At 41.0% G+C, this 25,853-nt stretch overlaps 1 protein-coding gene across 4 annotated transcripts in view; it reads right to left on the minus strand.

Annotated features, from left to right (window-relative positions):
- Cobl (cordon-bleu WH2 repeat protein) overlaps positions 1-25,853 on the minus strand; it is a 220,974-nt gene that overhangs the window by 136,436 nt on the left and 58,685 nt on the right. For all 4 annotated transcript variants that reach the window (XM_051200605.1, XM_051200603.1, XM_051200606.1 and 1 more), the window contains exons 2-3: positions 11,107-11,310; positions 1,742-1,952 (exon numbers count right to left, since the gene is read on the minus strand). In XM_051200605.1, coding sequence (XP_051056562.1) covers positions 1,742-1,952; positions 11,107-11,310 — 415 coding nt within the window. The remainder of the gene's footprint in view (positions 1-1,741; positions 1,953-11,106; positions 11,311-25,853) is intronic.

Consider the following 25,853-nt stretch of genomic DNA (forward strand, 5'->3'; position numbering starts at 1 on the left):
ACTGCTCTTATTAATTAGCAACTATTAAACAACAGGAGAAAACGACACTAGTGAAGCATCTAAATTTGAATCCTGTATGTGTATGTGTATGGCCGTTTGCAGATTCTGGCTAGACTTGTGCACAAATTATTTATGTAGTTTTCCTAAAGGAAAACTCTGTAGAAGGTATGAATGGTTTTAAAAAATAAGTCTCATAAAATAAAGATACTTGCTTAAGATGTCAAAATATTCACACAAATGTGAATATATATGTTTATGTAAAGACATATGTATTATAAGTACATATAAGGTATGTACAGATATGTACATATAGATAGACACGTATGTATATCTGATGTAATATAACTATATATAATACATGTATATAGTTATATTAAGCTAGAAATACAGTTAATCTTTTTCAAATACCAGATATAATAGTCAGAAAGAAAAACAATTTCTCTAAATTGGCTGATTACAAGGACCTACAGAGACACTAAGAGGTCCATCAAAAACTTGTATGAGTCCAAGCTTGATGCAGACTACTTCAGTTCATACTCACTGCTCTCTACAGAGCGCAAAGACCTTGCAAAGGTCAAGGTAGCATGTGTGAAGAGGAACAGATGAATGTCATGGTCTCCTTGAACTCTGAGTGGCAAGCTTGGTGGACTTAACCTGGCCTTAACTCTCCACAAAGCCCAGGCAGTTAAGAAAAGCCACAGGATACGAAGAGGTTCATGCCCTATGAAATACTGCTTTTGTTTGAAATATAATTAGATTCTCTCATGGACTTAGTATGGAAAGGCACCAATTAAATGTTACCAATCACTAAAAACTAGAAATTAACAGGAGACAAATTACTGGCCCAACTGCCAATTTTGAAAGCAAGAAAACTGAGTATATCTTCCAAGAATCCGATTTGGGTAGTACTGTCTTAACTAGAGCTTATAGACCACCCTTAAAGCCTTATTACAATACTCTGTAAGAATTTGGGATTAATTATAATTGATAATTTATGACTTCAATAAAATGACAACTGAGATATTCCATGAATGCCACAGTCTAAATATTCCTGAAAACATTAAAAAATTTTAAATAAATAATACATTTTGATAATATTCTTTCCTCTCCCCCAACTCCTACCAGGTCCTATCCACTTCCCTACCCACCAAACTTCATATGGCCTGTCCCCTCTCTCTTCTCTCAGAAACAAAAGAGAATAAATAGCAAAGTCAAAAATGAAAACAAAAACTTCCAAAGGGCTCTCTCTCTCTCTCTCTCCATCAGACAGTAAACATGTTTATAGAATTCTGACTCTTAGGGTCTAAATAAATCCATAAATACATGTTTCAAGAAAGCAGTGACCAGTTAATTAATTAAGATTCAATAACATTGAGAAATAATTTCTTGATCACACTAGCTACGTTTCAAGTGTGATTACCATGCTGGAAAATACAGATTTAAGAACACTCCCATCTTCAAGGTGGTTCTGATGGATATCTTGCCCTACAAACAGTTTCATTTATATAATATAGAAAGGATCAGTATTACAACAATAAGCACTAATAGATTTTGAAAGTTCTTTCCTGTAGCAAATCCAGTTAGCACCTACCTTCACCTGCATAGAAGAAGCTGCCTCCATGTAGCACTGTGTGTTAGGTACTCAAACAAAGAGCAAGCCTGGCTTCTCTAGCACTCCCACACATTCACACACAACTCTGTACCTCTGTATATCCTTGGACAACACACAGACACCACTGACCTCAGGCACATTGGATAGGCCAGACTTAATTTTCTCTTCGGGGACTTTTTCCTTCAGAAGTACAGTGTGTACATTCAAGGACCCAATCAAAGTATTTGGCTTGAAACTCAAGGGCTGTTGGGTCTCAGAAGACCAGATCTCTAGGACATGATGAGAAGGATTCAGGTGGTTCTGAAGGCAGAGGTCAACTAGTAGGTCCATCATTGCATGGCTGAAAAAGTGAAGATAAATCAAGGTTATTACGACTGTCAAGCAGAACAAGTAGACATATGGATGCATAAAAAAGCCTAGACAAAGAAGTAGGGACAAAGAAGAAGAAGAAAGAAGGGAAGAGGAGGAGGAGGAGGAAGAAGGCAACAACAACAATTTAAAATTTTTAAGTTCTTATTCACAATTATATGATGGTGTGTTAACAGTTTCAGTGCTAACCAACATTACTAAGAGAAAAACATTTTAACAGTCCCTCAAAATCATAATAGATAAAAATAAGAGGTTTATTTCTAGTTAAATCCATGGATCTGCTAAGTTGATTATCTAAATTCTATAAGCAAAAACTACATAACCTGTGGATCCATGGCACTAATTTTTCAGTAATTTGAAAGTATAAAGTATTCAAAGGTTAGATTTTATGTTGAAGAAATTGATAGGTTCTTTGGTGAACAAGCCAACAAATTAGAAACCAAAATAATCTACCAAGACCAAAGCAAAGAGAAATGAGAATCTTGAACATACCAGTAACAAATACAGACATTGAATCATCTCAGCAAATTAAATCTCACCAAAAAGAAAAACCTAAAACCAAAGGGTGCAACAGAAAATTATACCAAACAGTCAAACAACACACAAATGTTTCTTAAATTTGGCAACAATAGTAACAAAAGGAAAAAACATCTCCTAACTACAGTATCAGCACACTGCATACTGACAGCCAAAAGGAACAGGGATGAAAAAATATCTTCAATAAAATACTAGCAAATATAATTCAGTAGCACAGTGAAAAGATTATGTCCCATGAATGAATGGGGTTAATTTCTGGAATTCAAGCCTGGTTCAGTATATAAGGGCAAATCAATAAATAATGTGATTTATCATACCATCAAAATTAACCAACCAACCCCCCCCCCACACACACACTTCAATTTACACTAAAAAAATATCTTAGAAAATTCAATATCCATTCATGGTTTAAAAATCTCTCACCATAATAGATACATAAGAACTTACTACAATACAATAAATCTCTCTCTCTCTCTCTCTCTCTCTCTCTCTCTCTCTCTCTCTCTCTGTGTGTGTGTGTGTGAGAGAGAGAGAGAGAGGATATTAAGAAAACAAAGGAGAATGCATAAAAGTACATGCTTTATTCAGAAAATATTACAGATAAGTAGAACACCTACTTACTCATGTTTTGTTTACTGGGTCATTCATTTGAAAAGCTTTAAAATAAATAAAACCTGGTCTCTGAAGTCAGAAGAAAACACAGGCAATGAGTGGTTGCCCTGGACCTTCCCTCTTTGACTCTGAGTGAATCCAGTATCAAAAGAATCCCCTAAATGCCCTATTCCTCATTCATTTATTGTACCTAATGAATATGCAGAACATTCACATTGATATAAAGAAATACTCAAGACTGTCTCCAGGACAATGATTACCACATCTTCTACCTAAGATGTTAATAGCATGTGCCAACCAGTACAGTAATAACTCCCATGAAGCTCACCCTGTGTTCCCTAGGACATTGGGTAGGGGAGACCAGGACACCTTCAACCTTCACATATACACTAAGGCATGAGCAGGGTAAGCTCGGCCGTGAACTCTGATTCTTCCAGCTTGGATACACACCTTTCTCCCAACACAGAACTTAAAGTAAAAGAACATGCACCATGTACCACAGCAAAGTCTTCAGCACAAAGAAATTTCTTTGAAAAGTACTAAAATAACCCTGAATTTTCTCTGTCAGCATTTTGTTGAAGTTCTTATTTTTTCATCCTTGTTCATTTTGGTGGCAACCCATGGTTTGCTGATATTGTAGTCTGAAGATATTTATTCTTTATTACCGGTGTTGAAGAGTTTAAAAAAAGCTTTGGTGTGAAATTCTATGAATATTTGGGAGGATTTTCTGTTGCATCCTTTGGTTTTAGGGTTTTCATTTTGGTGGTTTTATTTAAAAAAAAAAAAAAAAAGGCCGTCGATGAAGCTCATTGGCCTAACTCTTGAGTATCATGAAAAATAAAATGAAACAACAATAAAATGCCATCTCTAAATGTGGTGTCAGGTGGGAGGACTGGGCAGTCTATGGGGCCTCTGGTAGTTGATCAGTATGTATCCCTAGTGTACAAATGGACTTTGGGAGCCCATTCCACATAGAGGGATACTTTCTCAGCCTAGACACATGGGCCCTGCTCCAAATGATATGACAGACTTTGAAGACTCCCCTGGGGAGCAGAAAGGGGATGGGATAGGGGCTGGTGGGGGAAACGGGAGGATGGGAGGGTGTGGGAAGTGGGATTGATATGTAAAACAAGCTTGTTTCAAGTTTAAATGAAAAAAATTATATAAAAATACTAATTCCCATTCATTGTCTTTCTGGTACTATATATTCACACTTAGTTCCAGTATGAACAATAGGAACAATCATTTTGGGGTTTATACAAACTAGTAGTGCTGGGACTCACTTTACACCCATGTCTATGGATACTGAATCCAGCTTTGTCTCAGCTAACCCCACTGGGAAATCTATTTCAACCACACAAACATATGAATATAAACTATCAAAGAACACCAAAAACACACAGCCACTAACTACTACCATCCAAACATATCTGGAATACAAAGTACCATAAAAGGGAACATGCATAGTTTGGAGCTTTATCCACTGTAGAGAACACACCGTTTTGCCTCAGCAAGCATCACTACATATCTATCAATTAGGTTGAAATAAGTAACTTAGTGTCTACATGTCAACTTTCTATGCCAAATAACATCCTAAAATCAGCTGGCCCAATCCCTATGTAGTACTGTCCTCCATCCTCCCAAGTCACCAAAGAAAAGGATGTAGTTTTCCCATAGAGTGCTTCAGCTATAGGAAAGTGCAATTACACTTCAATATTTGAGGGTTAGAGCAGTTATCAATAACTTATAGCCTACCTACTCCGACTTATCATTAAGGTGGAGGGAGAGGCACAAAAACAAAGCAAAAGCTAAAAGTCCAAAACACAATAAACTGGACACAGCTCACTATGCCTGTTACATTACTCAAAGAGCACAGAGTCATAACTATTCTGTCTTGAATAACAAACATGTTCCCACACCTTCCTGGGTGCTAGAACCCACACCCAGCGCAGATCAGATTTTCTGGAAAGGTGAGGAGGTTTGGGGGCAGACAGGACTGTTCCTGTTCCACCCCAATAGAGATTTCTCTTGAAGACTGAATTGACTGTAATGGAAACCTGGCTCAATTTATTATGTGTCATGAGGGGTTTAACATTTATTTAAAAGTGGGAGCTATCTGGAATGACTTGTCAGGACTTCACCATTATATATTCCTCAAAACAGCTCTCTGCATAGTGGCAATGCCCAAGAATGGACATAGGTACTAGCAGTCTACAGTCCCTGTGGGTTTTTATTACAGACCCATCAGATCCCAACTTGCCTCCTGTTGCCTATGAACCAAGAACTAATGACTTTATTAATTGGGTGTTATGTGTATACCTCCACACGGTCTTAGTAGGTCACTGTGTCACTGCACCACAGAGAATTTCCCAAAGACTGGCAAGGCTGCTTTGCCACTCCTCATCATTCTCACCACCTGCTGAGTCTGGCCTCTCCAATCCATGGTCTCCTAGAGAAGTCCTGGCCCCTGGTTCACAGCTTTCCTGACATCCTCCTCTGGTCTTTTCCATGGCAGCATCCCATCAGTGTTACTCATAGCCTGCCTCTATGGGCTCCTGGTATCATGACACATGATCTCTTGGGCCCAGGAAAGCTAGCTACCTGAACTGCTTTGTGCCTCAGTTTTTTCACTGCAAGAGCATTAGGCTAGAGCCCCCCTTAGAGGGTTGCTGAAGACTTCCATGAATGAATAGCTTCAAGACACTAGACACTGTCAGCCCGGTAGCAGGTACCATGTCATTGCTTGCTAAGTAAATGACAGTCCACTGTTCTTTTCCATGTGAACTGCATACTGCTCTGGCTGATGATTTCAGTCTATATGTGACTGAGTGCCACTCTGCTCTCAGCAAGTGACATCAGACCATTGAATTGCAAAGTAGTTTCCTCTATCTCCCAAGGAATGAAACTCAGCAATCAGACACACACAGAATGTCAAAGGCAGAGTTAGGCATGTTAGGAAGTTAAGAAATGCTAGAGATTTGGCTCAGGTGATGATGCCATAGGAACACGCAGAAATCTTAATAAAACACGCAAATATCCCTCTGTGCCATATTTCTATCCAATCATCCATCTAAAATTAAGGTGAAATCACAAGTTTAATAGAAGAACAAAAGTTATAGTAAATAGAAACAAGTAAGCTGAGTTGGAGAGCTCACTTAAAACTGTTGATCTTTTCATTTTTTCCTCCCACTGATCCTCCATGGTTTTTTTTTCCAGTTTCTTTGCCCTCTGCTGCTCAATGCCTTTTTAACATTCATTACACAAATGAAACTGTTTCTGAGCACCTGTTATAAACTCTAATTATGAATTTTAAACATGAGTAAATGTTTTTATAAACTTCTTTCTCTTAAAAATATTGTTTTTCTGCTGGGAAGTGATGCCTTTAATCCCAGCACTCAGGAGGCGGAGGTAAGAGATCTCTATGAGTTCAAAGCCAGCCTGATCTTCAAAGTAAGTTCCAGGACAGTCAGGAAACCTTGTGTCAGGGAAAAAGATATGTATGCATGTATATGTATATGTATATGTATATGTATATGTATATGTATATGTATATGTGTATGTGTATGTGTATTTGTATGTATATGTATACATACAAAAATATATTGATTTCTAAGTGTATACAAAGTTCAAAAATTGGTTTTGCCTGAGTCAGTGACTTCAGTAAGAAACTGGTCTTCTGCCAATTTTCAGAGTCCTACTAAGGGGCTAAACAAGAAATGAGGGAATCTGTGCCACCCTCACCACTATCCCCATGCTGGTGGACCACTCAGAGGTCAATAGGTCAAAGTCAGAATTGCTATAAACCAACTGCCCTCCTTTCTCTGGACTGAAGGAACTTTCTCTCTAGATTACAACCTGCTATTATACCATACCCCCAGATGGACAAGATAGAAAGAAAGGCACAGAAGACACTCAGTCTGGGTGATAAAGACAATGACTCCTCTTTACAGACTCTATATATATTCCAGTCTCCTTCCTCATGTCATCAGGCCAGGAAGGGGCTAAACTCACTGTCAGAACAGTGTGCCTGGCCAAGGGCATAGTCAAGAGCATGCTGTTGGTAGAAGATCTCTGGATGAGGATGCTATCTGAAACTTTAGGAATGTGGAAACATAGTTTGATGGACCACACCCATGGCATTCTATTTCAGCCAAGCATGGGTGGAGCTGTAAAACCTACAGTACTTGTACCAGTTCCCTGGTGGTACCAATACTATAGGTGTGGGGACTTACCTTTAGAATGTCTTGACACTAAGTATCATGATGTACATTTGGAACCTATGTTTACTGAATGGGTGCTAGGCATGCAAATTGCTTTTAGGTATATCTCGGCAATCTTAAACTGAATTTACATGCATGATCAAATCTCAAACTGTTCTAATGTGTCCTAGTTTCTTGTATGGACCAAGTCCAGCATGTAACACTAAGCTCTGGGTGAGGCATACCACAAGGTCAATGCAAATCCTAAAAGAAAGTCCAGTTTGACAGGTTCATGTGTCATCAAAGAGGCAAGGCAAGATGCAATCAAGTTCCTTGGCAAACAGCATGTGCTGAGGAGTTTTACTGGGGACACATATATAGACACTGAAACTATCAAGAACAAGACAGGAGGACAAGGAGATCTGAGGGCCAGGGGCAGAATTTCAGATGTAGGCTGAAATCTCCAGCAAGAATCCAGCCCCGTGAACATCTGGGTCCTGGTTAACAAAATGCTAGAGAGAAAACAGTGGAGTCAAATTCCAAAGACTTGATTTCTCAAGGCCATGCAGCTGTTGCCTGTTTAGAAAAGGTCTAATAGTTTGGGTTTAGAGAGAGGTGCAGGTTGCTAACTGGAGAGAGCCTGTCTTCTTAAGGCAACTCTTGCAAACTATCTGAAAACAATGTTGGCTGGAATCTTTGATCTGAAAAGATGATATAAGCTTAAGCTGGGAAACCAGGAAAACCTGGTGTTCGCCCTGTCCACTGGCAACCCATATGATGTGGGTTACAGGAGGGAGCAGGTGTGGACAGGTTCTGCCCCCAAGATATCTCTTTTCTGAGCACAGGAACTCTTGTCCTTTCTTAACTCTGCCATCACTGTTTTTCACCTGTGTTTTAGAGGTTACCTGCTTCAGGGTCTAGAGCAGTGTTCCTCAACCTTCCTAATGCTTCGACTTTAAATACAGTTCCTCATGTTGTGATGCTCTCCAACCATAAAATTATTTCATTGCTACTTTATAACTGTAATTTTGCTACTGTTATGAATCATAATGTATATCAATATGCAGTATATCAATATGCAACCCCTGTTAAAGGGTCATTCAACCCTGACGAGGTTGAGACCTGCAGGTTAAGAACTACTGGTCTATAACTTTTCTGTGTCCCATTTTATAGGAGAGGCAAGTGTTTTCTATACGATCTTCATTCAGAAGATGTACTGAGGCAGACATAGACACAACCTAATTACCCTTAGAGTAATGAATTCTGGTTTGTCTTAAGAGTTCATCTAAATTTTACATGCCACTCAATGCATTTGTTTTTCTTTGAAGCCAGATTTCTTACAATTAGTGTAGGCTGCAGAAAAACCACTGCATGGGTCGGCCCATCTACCTTCTGTCCTCAGTCTAGAGTCTGTAACATGGACCTGTCTGTTTCGTGTGGGCTGCTTAGCAAATATTCTGCTTTCCCTTGCTGGCTGAGATACCCTCTTCCCAGTGACTTGCATAAGTTTGTAATTTATTATTTATTTTGTTTGATGGATAAATGAATATTTTAATATTTGGTAACCTACTGGGAGTCCACAAAATGATACTTCCCCTCAGGGGAACAAAATAGGATTGCTATCCAAACAAACAAGCACAGTATCTTGTGCAAACTATCAAGCTGTGTGTTTGTGAAAACACTCCTTTCCTTTCACAGGACAACAAGCTCTTTGCAATTTAAATGTGAGACCCTCAATCTTGTTATTTCCTCACAGAAAAGAAAGTCTCCTTTATTTAAAAGAAAGGGAGGAAGGAAAAGAGGGAGGGGAAGAGAGGGGGAGGGAGACAAGCAGGGAGGGAGAAGGGGGAACTGGGTATGGAAACTCCTTTAAATAATGATATTCTTTAACAGACTCTCTCATAGGCATAATCTCAAGGCTCATGACCTGGAATTCCTTACACAGGTATAAACTTGTCTATTCTGTGGTGTTTAGGCTACATTGATTTCTAGGGGCAGAATCACAGGACTGAACATGGGGAGAGATTTCCCCTACTCTAGAAAAAGAAACATTTGCCTTTCCCTGCCAGATGTCCCTTAGCTGTGTGAACCAATGTGGATGTGACTAATTTTCTACACTAAAATGACACAGCCCGACACTGTCAACACTTAAGAGCCTTTTATGAAGCTCCCCTGGGGCTGAGGGCACTGTGTCTTCAAAGATACTCTCTTCACTTGTGCTCCCAATTAAAGCAATGGGCTGCTGGCTTCCTTCCCACCCTCCATGCAGAGAGCTGGCAGCCCCACTCCTGAAGGCCTGCCAGGCCTTCTCCCTTAGTCAGGAACGGTTCCAAGCCCCATCCTTATGTCTTAATATTTAAGAACAGATAGGGGCTTTTACATGTGTTTCTAAATTCCAGAGCAGCTCAGGACATCAAAAGCTATGATTTGCAGAATGGGGCCATAAACATTCAATCACTAGCCTGTTTTCTCTAGGAGATCCTTGCCCGCCTGTCAGGACATACAAGGTTCGGGGCTGGCTATGTTTTGTAAACTGCTGTTTAGGGCAAAAAGAGCATGTTCTTTGCTAAGGCCACTGTTTATGCAGAAGAGGAAAAAAAATGTAACAAAAAGCAAAGGAGAGTCAGGAATGTGACATCTGGTGAAGCATGCCTTCACCTATGGCAGCCAGAGGGGGCCCAGGGACAGAGGCCTCCAGGCTGAGGCTGACTTCCTGATTTTAAGCATCCCTGCTTAGAAAAGAGAAAGCTATCTGAATAATTCATAAGGTTCTAGCTAGTCTCCGAGGCAATCTTACAAACTGCATGGTGGGTGATAACTTCTGCTTCTGTATGGGGAGCACAACACATTCACTTGAAAACATTTTTCAGAAGTATTTCTACTTTCTAGAAGGAATGCCACCTTTCCTTGTGTTTGCCAAAAATCATTAAATGATTCAAGTATTACTATCCAGATGCCACAAGCTAAGAGAAGAAAAAGCAGTAACTACCAACTGGGACTATATGTATGTATGTATGTATGTATGTATGTATGTATGTATATTTAAATATTCATTTATTGATAGAATGGCATGTATTCTAAAAATTTTTTTTGTAGGAAATGTGTGCTGAACACAATGACTGCTCTGTAAAACAAGCAAACACAGAGAAACTCCTACTGTTCATGGTCTCCGATCTGGGCCTCAGGAAATGCCACAAGGTATCAATCTCAAGCCTCAGAACCTCCTTTGAGGCTAATGTGATCATCGTCCTACACCTGTGTCAATGGCTGTACGGAGTTTCCCCCCCCCCCCACTGAAAAATATCTTCTTACACTATGCTGGTGGTAAGACCTTCAAAGACAATGGAATATTACCTATTACAACCAAAGGTATGCTATTTTAGAACACAAGAATTCCATTTGTGGGTATATACCGAGTCCAGAAGCAATACCCATCAATTTTATGTTTGATTATCACATAAAATAAATTTGAAAATGTATGTATACCAACACTTTTCTCTGAGCTCAAACTCTACCAGGATGGGCTTTTAGCTCTGGGTCCCCTAAAGACAACAGAGACTGGGCCAGTTAGGCCATACTCTTCTCCATGGGACTGTTCTGGATCTCCTAGGCTGTGATTGTGATCTTGAACTAATCCACGCATGACATGCTTTCTAACCTGAGTCAAATTCAACATGAACTAAGTTTAACATGCTCCAACACATTCTCATTCTCCATTCTCTTCCCACAAGCAAGAGAAGGAACACAGGAACTACCACCCAGGTAACAGGATCTTACCTTCCACTGACCACACTCTGTTTCTCCAGTCCACTGGGCAGAACCACAGTAATGTCCACGGTGCTGTTTTGTAGTGTGTCCTTCATGTGGACCAGGCTTTGCTGTGAACCCAGTGTGGCATCATGAGGCAGCTTCTGTTCACTGTGGACATTCTGGGCAGTAGGCTTTCCAGGAGGTGGTGGAGCACGGGCCTTCATCTTCCTTCTTGAAAATTGTAACACAGAAACACTAGATGAGGGCTTTATGCTTGCCTCCAAATGATTCATCCTTAAAAGCATTCATGGCTTGCTTCAGAAATACCTTGAAAGCTATGGATGCCTTTTAAATTTGTATGTCAGCAATCTCCTGTCCTAACAGATATCTTTCACAAACAAGTGAAAACCAAACCAGTTCAAAGAAACAGCATGAGAAGCATTTTTGAAAGTTTCTGAAAAAGAAACATCCTAAAAATGTGGTTTCCATCTGTAAGCAGTATATCCTATTTTCTATTCAGCCTGGTCAAGGTGTAGGTGTGTGACGCTGAGTTTGCTGGCCCTTTCTGGATTATATATGCCCGCTAACCACTAGTAAGTAGGTGGCCATCCCTAATTTTCTGCAAAGCTCTCATGTCCATCCTTTCCAGCTCAGGAACTAGGACCAATTCTGAGGGCCTAGATCTATAAATCTGTAATACTGGATGCCCTGAGACCAAACTAAGCCATCTAACATTATCCAGAATGCTCCAGTCCAGTACCACTAATACAGGCACTGGTATGGATGTGGCTGTGGGCAGCAAAAGATGTAAGTGGTAGTGCCCAAATACACAACCCCTTTGTCTTTATTTCCACCTTGAACTGTGGCTTATACTCCAGAGAGTGAGGAAGGAATCTAGCATAGACAATTCATTTTACATATTGAATACATGCATATGTGTATACATCATATGTGTATATCCTACATGTATATAGAAATACAGTGCTTCTAAGCATATATAAAACTATATATAATATCCTATGTAAATATATAAGCATTGATTTATATAGAGGGGCCTTAATTTACAAAGAACCTGTGCATTTTATAATAATTGTAGCTATCATTTACTCGGCATTTTGCATTCATTGGGATCTTTTATAATAACCTTCACAATAAACTTAATAACTACCTATTCATTCACTAGTCACTTTCCAAATCTCTAAATATTTTGCAGCCCAGACTGATTTGGAGCTCACTTGAAGGCCCACAATCACTTAGTATCAGGCAGAGGTAGGAACCATAGCTAGGTGACACTCCAATGTGCCTATTGCCTGCTTGCTCCCCATCCTTACAGATCTAGCCAAAAGATCCATACAGAGGTGATGAGAGCCCTGCACACAACCTGAGCTCTACTGCCCAACTGACTTTTTGTGGGCATTTTGGCAAGAGGTTTCAAAGATATTAGACAGGTTTCTAGAAATGTATTCTCAAGAAACTCATGAGACTATACTATAGGCTATGATGACATAATTTGTTTTTTAAACTTTTAAAATTTAAATTAAAAACAATCTTATTTTGCATACCAATCCCAGTTTCCTCTCCCTCCTTTCTTCTCATACCCTCCCCATCAACCCCCATCCTATCTGGTGATAACATAATTTCTAATGGCAGATAAATAATCTAACCACATACCAACCAAACAATTAAACAATAGGACATATCAGTAAAAAATAATACAATAGTATATTGGTACCAACAGTGTAAAATGTATAATTCAATAAGCGAAAACAGATGTTTTTGAAAATAATTTTAAAAAGTAAAAAATTTCAAAATATTTGTTTAGGGAAACATTTTTAGAGAGAACTACATTATAGCAACAGACTCTACAACCATCTAGAAAGACACAGTAAACAATTACCAGTGACGGCATCTGGGCAATGCCAGATATGACATGTGCTTTGCTACTGTAATGTGTGTTACTTGTAAAACATGAGCCATCATTTATAAATGTGAACAAGCAGGAAATGGGATCCAGAAGAGGCTGTAAGCTTCCAGATGTCCCCACCATAGTTAACAAAGACTGAGGAATGGCACTTGGCTATTATCCTCTGCTATGGTAAGTAAGTAGTTACAAACTAACTTTAAGAAATAAAAACATAAGATTTATATTATAATATTTGTATGTTATGCTATATTTTAACTGTTATTGCTTATTTCCTTTCATTCTTAGACATAAAAGTCAAAAATATCCAGGAATAGTGGTACACTCATACAACCCCAACACACAAGAGGCTGAGGTAGGAAAATAGCAAGTCTCAGGCCAGCTTGAGCTACATAGTGAGTTTCATACGAAATCTGGCTACAAAAGACAAAACAGTAAAAAACAAATAAATAAAAAAATAAAGTAAAATAAAATCATTAGTATCAGAGGGCCTACTATTTATTAACTCATATTTCTATCTGTGCCATTTTTAAGGGTAAGACTTTTCCTATGTTACAGATAACAAAGAGGTATATTTTCCCAATGTTACAGAGACTGAGCTACCCTCAAACCCAGATAATTTAACCTCTATGTCATTGAGTCTCTTTGAAGGACAGCTGTTTAATTTTAATTTCTATTATGGAAATTAAAAAGATATAGACAAGGAAACATTCACCAATTAGCCTTAACTTCAAGCCAGAAACCCAGTATATGAATTACCTCCCACAGGTGCAATTTTGTTTATTTTATAATGTTTAGAAAAGAAATACCTTTTCCAATTTAGCAGAGGATACTCAAGCAGGAAGCAGATCAGTGTTCAGTGCTATTACAGGAGCATAACATTATTGTGAGGCAATGGGTTTCAAGCATTCCTTCTCTCATTGCAAAAGCAATCTGTCACCATCTTCTACCTACCGTGTGGTCATTTTATCCACCCTACCATGCTCATGAGCCCAGGAGTTCAGAACCTCATAACTTCACAGTCACTTAAGCTCTTCTTTCCCAGTCAGTTACACTGCCCTAAGGTTCCCTCCACAGTATTTAGGGGACATGATCTGAGGGCTGTTCCTCACAGCATACCCCACAACTACCTGGTAGAGCCCACTGACTATGGCCTGCTACAACTTGTCCTGCTGTAAGTACTCTGAGTAGAGCTATTTGCTTAGGACAGTGGTGAGTGTGTGTGTGTGTGTGTGTGTGTGTGTGTGTGTGTGTGTGTGTGTGTGTATACATCATGTATGCACATGTGACAAGTCAACCAATATTTTATATCACAACCACAATATAATTTCTAGTCATTGCTGTTAAAGAAGAAATGTGACAATGCACTGAACACAGTTACAGCGAAGTCAGCTGTGTCCTTTCCAGTGCCTGAGGGAGTTTTCATCTCAGTGACACCATACAACTTTGCCCCACCAGACTGTACCGATAACCACACCTTTGGAGTCTTGGTCTTCAACCTCTCTCCTGTCTTTTCCACTGTCCTGTCAACTGGCCAGCAATTTGAAGCAGCCCCACCTGTATGAGCCTCATGGCACTCCTCTCTTTTGCTGCTCTTTGTCCTGTTCATGCCTCTTGAAGAGCACAGTTTCTGAGTGTTCATCTCGGTGTGTGACAGGTCTGCGGAAAGACCTATGACCAAGATGAAGAGTCTCCACATCGCTACACTCAGCCTGAAACTCCATGGGGAGCTGAAAATGCCCTGTGCTTATCACAGAGAAATCCTATCATATGAAATGTATGGATTGGAGTCAGGTGTTAAAACAGCATTATTACAGCTACAACTTTTACTTCATTTGACAAAAGCAATCTCAGTATACTCTAGAGATGGGAGGCCTGGGCACTGCTACTGGTGTCATGAAGCAGCACAAACCCTTTAGGAGACAGGAAAGTGATTCCATAAAAATTAGATAGAATTATCACATGACTAACAAATCCTTCTAAATGACTTTTTTAAAAAAGAGGCTTGACTAGTATTTATTCACCTATGTCCATCACAGGTGGCTGTTTTGATGAGCAGGCTGCAGGACAAAGCAAGGTCACTGAGCCTGAAGGAGAAGTAGGTAGAGATTTTAAAGTGTCTCTTATGAAGTCAGGGGTAGCATAATGGGTTCCCCAGGTGGGGATCTTGATGGAAGGAGTGGGCTGTGCAGGGAATTTGATGAAGCCTCAACCCTGGCTCACTCCTGACTCATCTTCCATCAAGGGAAAATATATTGGGGCAAATACTCAGGCTTGTCCAAGATATATATGTGTGTGTGTGTGCGCGTGTGTGTGTGTGTGTGTGTGTGTGTGTGTGTGTGTGTGTGTGTGTGTGTACATTAGGGATCAGAGGTTTCTAGTGTGAGTGGGGTACACAGCCTTAGGACAAATGGATCCTCTTTCCCTTCTCCATGCTTGCAGGCATGGCTTCTCTGAATATCCTTCATAGAACATAGTCATAGCTGGGTATGGTGGCCCACACCTTTAATTCCAGCACTCAGAAGACAGAGGTAGGTGGATCTCTAGGTTCAAGGTCAGCCTAGCCTACAGATGGAGTTCCAGGACAGCCAAATAAACAAACAAAAAGAACATAGTCATAGTGAGAAACAGAAATGCCAACTTCCTGCACTTTTGAATGGCACAGACATAGCTACTGCTGTTCACCCATCTTGAATCACCTTAACTCAGTTGTGAAAACCACGAGCACTACCAAATAGATGGTCCTCAAAGATCTATGCAAAATGTCAATCTATGGAAGCTAAGATTCAAGGACCTGGGAGCACACGAGAGGGCCAAGCTTCTACCCAAGAGCCACCAAGTCCTGGTTCCTCTTGGGCACACCCAGGGCAGGTCCTGCTTAGTTGCCATCAGGTAGGTCCTTCCAGGGCTCTCCAGAGTATGAATCACTAGCATACAACCCAAACTCCTTTCCAGCTCTCCAAGTTAAAATACTGGGTGTGTCCAAGCAGGAACTGTTTATAAACTGGAAAGTATATTATATAAGAAAACATTTCTGGCATTTCCAAGTCATCAATTGTGGCTCCAAATGATATGGGACCATGGGACACCCAAGCTCCTGAGTACTTAAAAATTTTCCCATCAGTTCATGGCTCCCAGCTGGTTTTGTTTTGTTGTTGTTTTTTCCTGATAGCTTTTCACTGTAGAAAATACTGTTTGAAAAAACTGTTCCCTGAAAGTTAGAGGACCTATGAAGACCTAGGCTAAATGGTCCAGAGACTGAAAATTTTAGGCTCCAGGCAAACAGATGAATTAAACCCAAATTCCATAGGGGACTGAAGGCCTTCACTCAGACTACAGTGGCCCAGGATGAGGAAGCCCAGGATCTGTAGACTGAACAGGGGGAAGTCATGCCTCTCCCATCTTTGTGTAGCCCCCAAGGCCAGCATCTAAAGGGTATCTACTTTGTGTTTTTCCTGTTTCTCCATCAGAGCCATCAGCTTCAGACATAGAGGCATAAATTTTTTTAGCCATCCAGGATCAGCAGACATAGGACCTAAAGGCTTCCAGACATTAATTCCCCTGAAAAACACCATGTATGTGATGGTATTCAGTTTACGAAGCAAGCTATCCTGCCTAGCTAACACTGAATAGCACCTGCTCATGGAACATTTTAGTGAAGCCAGGTAGAGCAGTCACATCCTGACTGCTGATCACACCAAGATGCAAAGTGGCATCTGTTTATGCTGCAGGCATATAGGAGTTCCCTTTCTCTCCTGGATATCTGTGGATTCCTGTCTTTGCTTCCCCCTGGAAGGGAGCCTTTGAGTGCAAACTGAGCTGCCTCTGTTCTGTTTGGCTGTCAGTAGCCACAGCTCCAGAAACAATTCCAAAAAAACAAAGACTTTAACATTCTGGTTTAACACTGCCTGCGCCAAGCAAAGGGCTAACCCCAGGAAAGATAACTCAGAAACTACTGGGCTGAAAAGTGACTAGGACTATTGGAGTAAATCCCCTGTGATCAGCTGTGCTCAACTTTTTACAAAAAAATTCAGAAACCCCATTCTCACCTAGAGCACAGACAGGTGGAAAGATGCTAATGGGCATCCTCATGTCCAGCACCAACTCCTGTATCTATAATCCATCCCTTAGCAGTCTGTTTTTAGCTATCCTTTCCCTGAATAACTATGAACTAGTCATCAAGCCAAACCCTGTATGCATCCAATCCTCACAGAAATTTCATGTGACAAGTTTCCTCTCTCCAGTCTGATGAGGCCATTGAGGATCCAACAGATTCATCAACGTCTGACAAGCCCCCAGCTAGAACAACAGAATTCCAGCTGCACTGTTTCTGAACCTTGGGTGTTGCACTAGCTGGGATTGGATAAAGGCCACCTTTTGACAAGATTTTCAGCATACAGTCAGATACATCTTCTCTAATGAGGTCTATGGCCAAGCTGTGTACACAGAACCGGTGTCCTCTTGAGAACTGCATCCACTGTTAAGGCCTCATATGGCTCAGACATAATGTCAGGAACTTGTTAAATTGCCTCAGGAAATGAAGGAAGAACTGGACTTGCAAAGAGACACAGAACTTCATGTCCAGGTTGTTGACAGGTAGTTGAGCTTATGTAGGTCCCAATTAGTTCCTAGGGTCCCTCAATGACTTCAGGGCCAAAACCTCCATTGAACCCATAACCAAAGCTGTGAAACTTCTTGAAAACAAGATTTACAAATCTTCCTGGAAAAGTAGATTTTTGCCAAACAGGTTGATTCTCAGGGACTCCAAAATAAGAAACACTTTGAGACCGTATCTCAGGGCTCAACAATGCCAAAATTCAGGGCATTGCTCCTGTGACAAGATTGTCTCCTAATGAAGGAAAAGACAAATCAGGAAAGTTCTGACAAAGCTTTCACAACTGTCCTTGCCTTTCAAAACAGAACTTAACTCTAAGAAGACATCCAAGACCCAGATAAGCAAGGCCTAGAGTGTGTATGGATAAAACAGACAGGCTAAGAGAGCACATTCAAACTACAGCTTGCAAGAGAATTGTTTAGAGATGTTGTTTACCATACCATTCAATGAGTACAGGAATGTAAGTTTACCCATAAAAATACCTCATCTGGGGGCAACAGAAGGAGACTGTCTTTTGGAAGTCGTCCCCAGGATACCCTCTTGTAAGTGTAAACCAAGTACTGGGCGTGGCTCCCTGCTTCAGAGTGACTAACTCAGTCAGGTCAGACCCAGAGAAGTCTCTGATGTAGTGTATATCCTCTAGTAGGTGGCTCTATTTGGACAAACCATTGTAATGTGTAGGCCTCAGTTTCCCTAACAGCTGAACAGAAAAGGTAGAGGTTTACCCAGTGATGTTTGCATGAGGATTATGTGAGATGATTCCTACAGGGACAAAGGCAATGATCAATGACCACTCCTTAACCACAAGTATCTTTACTATTTGTGATAAAAAGAAAAACCTTTTATCTGTGTAAGAGTAGAACATTAGCCTATTCTTCTAGATGCACAATGAAAAGCTCACTTATGCAGGAAACACACTGAAAACTGAGAAATGCTATTCACAATAAAATTTTAGTTTTGACCTAGGGTGGAGGAAGCTTTCAGTAACTCACTATAAAAAGATTGACCTTCCTGATAGGATTCTCTGAGACACAGTAACAAAAGCTATTAGCTCCTACCAGCCTCTCAACTCAGGGACCAGTATATATGGGAATGCTGATATCTCACCAGACATCAGGTACATATTCAAAGAGGAACATTTGAGAGCTGGGTATCATAGCTATTACAGAACTCCTAACAAGTTAAGAAAGCCTATAGTGTGCATGACTTAGCTATCAGAAAATACTCCACCCTGGGGCTGAGCATGGCAGCTCCTACTCTGAGGATCAGATAAAAGGTAGAGTTTCTGTATTGTTGAATATTACAGAAAAAGGAGTATCTACTTTCAAGCCAATACCAATATTAGTTTATTGAGGTTTAAAACGAAATCAAGTAAACTGGGAGAAAACTTACCAATTCCCAAATTAGTGAATATATGAGGCCCTGCCTGGGCTGGGGGACTTGCTCGCCCTACTTAGAAGCGAGCATGTGCTTGCTACTGTAGTCAGTGCAGTCGCAGGAGCTAAAGGAAAGATCCCACTGGGCTCAGTCAGGCCTGGTGGAGGAGCACGGTGACATGTCTGTGAGTGCAACCTTATGTAGTACTTCACAGGTCGGGAGGCTGCTGCTGCCTGTGTTCCCAGCAAAACTCACAAGGCCTTTTGCAGAATGACATCAAGACATCAAGGGAATTGCGCCATGTTTAAACCCATAAAAATAAAAAGGAGAACACAGGAGTTTTTGCAGGCGGAAGAGCAGAGTTCCTATGTAAAGAGGATGTCTGGCAGCACCTGCTTTTTCCTCCCAAAGTGAGTGCAAACCTCTGGGAGTTGGCAGTGTGGACGCACAGGCGTTCCCATGGGGAAGATGCCTAAGTATTCTTGGAGAGATGAGTCAGCTCTCCTAACACTGCCAGCCAGCCTTATGTGCTTAGGCTTTGTTGAATTTGTATATAGCAATTCTTCCATCTTCTCAGCTATGATGTAGAACCCTCTCCTGAAGGAGTTCTGGGTTTTCTTCTTTCCAAAGCTATACAACCAGAAGCTCATTATTTCTTTGTAGTCTGTCTTTAGGGGACAGTGTATTTTTTCTACTCACAGTCTCTGTCCCAGAATCACAAAGGACACATGCAAGTAGATATGCTTGTGAGCCTGGTGGACTCTCCTCTCTCCTGCAGTCAAGGCCTGAAGAACCCCATTATTGAACACACAGCAGGTTTCAGAATCTGGGAATCTGGACATCCTCTCCAGCTTTCCTCTCCCTTTGGTTGTTACCCTCAACTCTCTGCCTACTGTTGTGTAACCAGAATCAATGGCATACCTGGCTGACAACCTCCACAGTTCTGACCAGACTCTTAAACCCTTGGGGACAAAGGCCACTTCCAAATTAGATCTAGGAAGTACAGAGTAGGCCTCTGGCATCCCCATGGACAAACCATCTCCAGTCTTCCTCATAACAAACACCCAGCACACTGAAACACCCCCGGCCCTGCATACACATGTACCACGAGGATACAATTCTATAGCACCCTATCCACTAATGATAACCACACAAAAACTTACTAGCCACCCTGCTTCTTGTCTCTTCCAGTACTTCATTGTCTGCTCAGTACTGAATCCCACACCCTCCTCCTCTTTCCCCTCCATATGCCCCAACATTGTTCCACTTCTCTCCCCGAGTCCAAGTTGATTTCAAATCTGCCAAGGCATTTTCCTGTCTCTAGAGCCGCAGGTACTCTGGCTGGGTTCCTCTCACCTTCAGACTCTATGGGTGGATCCCTAAGAAATCTCCACCTCTGCCTCACCAACTCTTGAGTCCCATCTCAAGCCAAAGATAGATCTTCTCTAGAAAACCTCCATCCAGCTACCTTCCATCATGCAAATGTCTCCGAGTCTTCAGTCCCTGCTTGGGACTAGAACCCTGCTTGGATTCTAGTCACAGGGTGGGTTCCAGTTTTGGTCTGTCAATCTCTGCTAATCCCTCTTAGCCTCCACTAAGTGAGTGGAGAACAGAGACATAGGACAGGTTGCAAAAGTGTCCCACAGTAGGAAGTGAAAAGGGAAAGAAGACCCTGAGGAACTGACAGGGGAAAGGTTATCCCTGACGGGGCTCAAATCTGCATACCATAGCAACATGCTTGGCCTGACAATATAACCTGATTGTCTTTCCCTCCCCTCTGAATGACGGGGATAATGGCCACCCCTTCACCATGGGATCAAGTAAAAACGGCAGGATTCTAGTTTTCAAAGTCCACAGCCAAAGTCCTCTTCAAAGTTCAAAATCCATGGCCAAAGTCTGGTTCCTGGTGTCTAAGCCTTCAGAAACGACCCTGCAACACAGTGCAAAAATGAAGCAGACTGTGCTACACACTTGCTGAAACCTAAGACCTGACCCAGAACCCCATAATCAGACACTAGGAATGTGCTTGCATGGGGGAACCTGGAAATCAGCAACAAGTGTCTTGTCCCCTGCTAGCACACTACAGAAAAGGTAGTGCACCATACTGCCACTCCACAAACAATTGGGGTTCCTGGTGAACTATGTAGGGCTTGGCAGGGCGAGGTCAGCAGACGGGACACACCTTCAAGCTTGGAGCATCACAAGAGCTCAGTGACAAAGGATCCTGGGATTCAGGAGTGCAGACAAAGTATTTTCAAAAACTACTAAACACTATCCTCTCTCTCTCTCTCTCTCTCTCTCTCTCTCTCTCTCTCTCTCTCTCTCTGTGTGTGTGTGTGTGTGTGTGTGTGTGTGTGTGTGTGTGTGTCTCCTCCATTGTAACAAGCCTGGGAAGCACAGTGCTTCTCACAGGCCCCTGTGTAGCACTTGAGTCAATTGATCAGTCAATCCCAATGATGCAAAGTAGTTTCTCATTGAGCAAAGCAATCACCACACTGTTTTCAAGGGTGTTTTTGTTTTTGCTCCTGTTGTTGTTAGTGGTCTTTGCTCAGACTTCTTGTTGTGGGCGTTATCTGAGAAGTGGGTGAGTAGAGCCACAGTCCCAAGGTTTGGCATTTCTGGACAATTCTGAATCCTAGGGGTGGGTTGCAGGAATTCAGAAAGGGTGGACAAAGAGCCAGAGAGGCTTTGTTGCCTGTTCCCACAGATTCTGTTGGGCCATCCAGCTCAGGTTTCACCAGCCCAGACATCTGCTGTGAGGCCCAGTCCCTATTTTAAGAAACAGTCACAGTGAGGTTATCAAGTGTCATATTTTCAAGGGAGAATTAAAAGGCACCCAGCACTTGGCTCTTAGTTCAGAAAATGTCCATATGGAATCAGAGTGACTCTGAGTTGATGTGTTTTTACACTGTCTGTCCCTTCTCTCTGATGTCTTTACTGGAGGTATCTTGGATTATAGCATGTGCTCCCCCACCCCAAATGAATCCAACCCAGGGCATGTGGCATCTATTTTAGGCAGTGGAAGCTCTGTTTAAAACAACAGCAGAAGAAGATTGTATAGTGATTTGATTAAATTGTAGGTACGTTTATACATAGGTCTTGCTGCTTTTGGAACAAATATACAAAAGTTTGTTAGCATGTGACATTGTATGGAAGAGTGCAGGCTGAGAAACATGGATGTGAACGTTTGTCTCTTTCACCCATTCTGTTATATGAGTCCCTAGCCCCAGGTGCAGAAAGCTGGCTTCGTTTTCCTGAGAACTTCTCTGAGCTCTGTTCAGTTCCCATCAGTTACTAGCTGCGTGGAAAGCCATGTGGTCAGATTTCCTTGCTTTTCAGTTGTTTACAAAAGTAAATAGAAAGAGAGCTGGCTTATCGGTGGGGAGCCACAATGTGTTTCAGAGTATATGGCTTCCTATTTAACTCCTGGCATCTTTATCTTAAGATTCCCACTACACTTGGTTCTTTTCTTCACTCTTTGTTAGAAGGAATCTAATACAGGTCTGGTATTTTTTTTTCCTACTGAATGGGGAGAAAAATCTACACCGTGTGGCTTGTTGAAAGCCAGTGTCTATCTATCTTTGATATTTTCTTGACATCTGAGTGTGGCATTCTGTTTTGCCTGAGTCAGGAAGCATGCTGACGTCTGCCCTCTATGAGTGGATCCATGTGAAAACTGTGAATTTTATTGTAGAATTTTAGATCTAAAGTGAGTACCAACTCAGCTAGCATATCTCCTCTGGGGCTAATGTGATGATAAAAAGCAATTAGAAATTGGTTATGCCTCACAAATTTGATGAATTTCATTTTAGTGGGGTTTGTAAACATTCACTCTGATACATTCAATAACTTAATTGCTGTTTATGTTTAATTTGGCCAATCCCTCTTGTGACTTGTTTTCTGTTTTTATAGTTATCTGTTGTACAGTTCATTTGTGCTGGTTTCCTACTTACCTACTATTTAATGCTACAATGCTGTGGTAGTTCCTGAGGATCTGGCTGGCCAAGCAGCCAGTTTCAGTAATGGCTCCCATCCAGCCCAAATCCAGCCTCATCTTTATGTGCTTTACTTCCAACAGATAGAACATTTCAGTATGCTGTACCAAAATTCCACCCAGTACCCTTCTTATACAGGAAAAACAGAAATTGTTACTTTTTCAATCTAAGCAGAGGCTAGCTTTATTTGGTCCTCCAAGACTGAAGAAAACAAGCATTGCAGTGAAACCCACATGGGAGCTGTCACCTGACTTAACAGATAGAAAAACTGAGGTTTGCTGTTTTCATAACAGGGTGGGAAGTTCTAAAAATAGGGAAACCCAGTTCCTATCTGCAAGTGACTTAAAATAGATCAGGGATACAGACCTGGAGCAATTATGGTATAGAACAGTAGGTACCAGACAAGACATATATATGAGATCTCCAGAGAAACAGGAGCAATTATGGTATACAACAATAGATACTGTACAAGACACATGGGCTCTCCTGAGATACAGGAGCAATTATGGTATACAACAATAGATACTGTACAAGACACATGGGCTCTCCTGAGATACAGGGGCAATTATGATATACAACACTGTACAGACACATGGGCTCCCTGAGAGACAGTAGCAATTATGGTATACAACGGTAGGTGCTGTATAAGACACATGGGCTCTCCTGAGATACAGGGGCAATTATGGTATAGAACAGTAGATACAGAAAGATGAGGCAATCCTAATGTGCTCCCCAGAAATTAACAGAAGCATGAACAGAAGGATTTACCATACAGCCTTCAGGGTAGCTTAGGAATGATTCTGGTGGATTTTTCCTATGTGTTAAAGTTAAACAGAAAACTCTTCATGAGGCCTTTCTTTATAAGATCAGGGATGGAACCCTACAGCTGACAAAAAGACTGTTTTTCAGGTAGAAAACTAAGACAGTGAAAGCTTATCAGCTTTGCAGGAAGAATAACCCTTAGATACATTGGCTTTATCCCCAGGAGAAAGAAAAGATGAGATGCTATTCCTGGGACTCACAGAGATAGGCCTGCTTCTGCCTCCCAAGTGCTGGGATTAAAGTTGTGTACCACCAACGCCCGGCTTTTTTATCATCTCTTAAAGTCAGGCTTCTTCCTTTGGCACCTTGACTGGTCAGCTAGCTGACCATGAACAGTCTGTAGGAAGTTAACATAGTTACATACATTGTTACTTCCCAAGATGGCTCCTTTTCCTCATTCCTCCTGAGAGTTCAGGAGCTTTCCACCTCCCTGCTCTCAGAACTCTTACTGAGTGCAAGGAAAAGATTAGTTATATCCTAAAACACCACCTCATTTTCTTTAACCCTCACTTCCTCTTCATTTCCACCCACTCCTGTGAGAATGAGAAGCCATTTCTGCAACCTCCCAATTAGGATACCAGTTCTGTGCTTCTCAAGATTTTCCTCAGAGCTCTGCAACATGTGCTCTGATCAACTCAGTCCCAAGTGGCATAAGCTTTGTCTTCTCAGCAAACTCTGCACCAATCAGAATAGTTGAGAGAAGCTAACTGAAAATATAAGCTCAAGGCTTAACTGCCAAGTGAATTAATTACAGCCATAGAAATGGCATGCAAAGAGCATGAAATTCATAACATGGGAAGTCGACCTACTGAATATGGGTGTGCCACATCCATGTGTTTAATCAAAAGGAGAGTGAAAACATGTTTTTTTATTACAATGAAGCTGGACATGATGGTTCCTGACTGGATACAATCCCATCACTCAGTAGGGTAGAGGCAGGAGGATTCAAATTCAAGTCCACCTGGACTATATAACCAGACCCTTTCTCAAAATAAAAAAGCATCTGTACTGAACAATAGGTATTTTCCTTATTTCAATTATCTAAACAATATAACTACATATACAGAATTTACATTGTAATAAGCATTACAAGTCATATAGGGATTATTTAAGCTTTATAAGAGCACTGCATAGGTCCTGTGCAAAGTCCATTATACCTTAGAGGCCTGGACATTTATAAACTGGCATTTGGGGAGGGGGGGTGTTTCAGAACCAATCCCTTATGGATATGGAAGGGTGACTGTTTAGGACTTTGTTATTTATGGAAGATTCACTGGGCAGCCTGTGACACAAGAAATCCCAGGTTTCTTGGAAGCCAATTATCTATTAGAGATGATAAGAAACATACTTAAGTTTTAAACTGAAAGTGATAAGAAGTAAGGAAGTCAGCTTGCAACCCATATGGCAGGACTCAACTATGGACTTTTAAAAGCAATTATTAATGGTATTAAATTATGCAAAAGAAAGTTAGTGAAAAAAAAAGCTTGCCTGCAGAGTAACTTACAGCACTGTAAGATAATTCCTTGGGCACAGAAGACACATTCTCTAGAGAGTTAATCCTTAATATAACAAAAATTGTTGCAAATATAAAATAAGGTACATATCAGTTATATCACATATCAGCATGTGTTATTGTGTTATTTAATTGTAAGCAAAAAAAAAAAAACTTAGTAGCACTTAAAGAAAAATTTTATCATTCCAGTTTGAAACAATAATAAAAAAAAAAAAACTCAAATAACCTATCCTTCACAAAGAACAATCCAAGTATCTAAATTCCCAACTGGAAACAAAGGGGCTAAGTTCAGAAAGAAGCACTTCATTGCATTATCCAGATGATAGTGATAGATAAGCTATACTCTGTCCAGGTAGGAGCTACACCAGCAACGATAACTCTTCTCTGCCACTGTGGAATCTCGTGATAGTTGTGGCTACAGGGCACCAAATAACTCCACTCCACGCCTCCCAGTCTCCCACTGTTCATTGACTCATGAGTCATTGCTCAAAGCTACATGAGTGAACTGAGTCCCTGGCACACATCAGACGT

The sequence above is a fragment of the Phodopus roborovskii genome, unplaced genomic scaffold, assembly GCF_943737965.1.
Source record: "Phodopus roborovskii unplaced genomic scaffold, PHOROB, whole genome shotgun sequence".
NCBI lineage: Eukaryota > Metazoa > Chordata > Mammalia > Rodentia > Cricetidae > Phodopus > Phodopus roborovskii.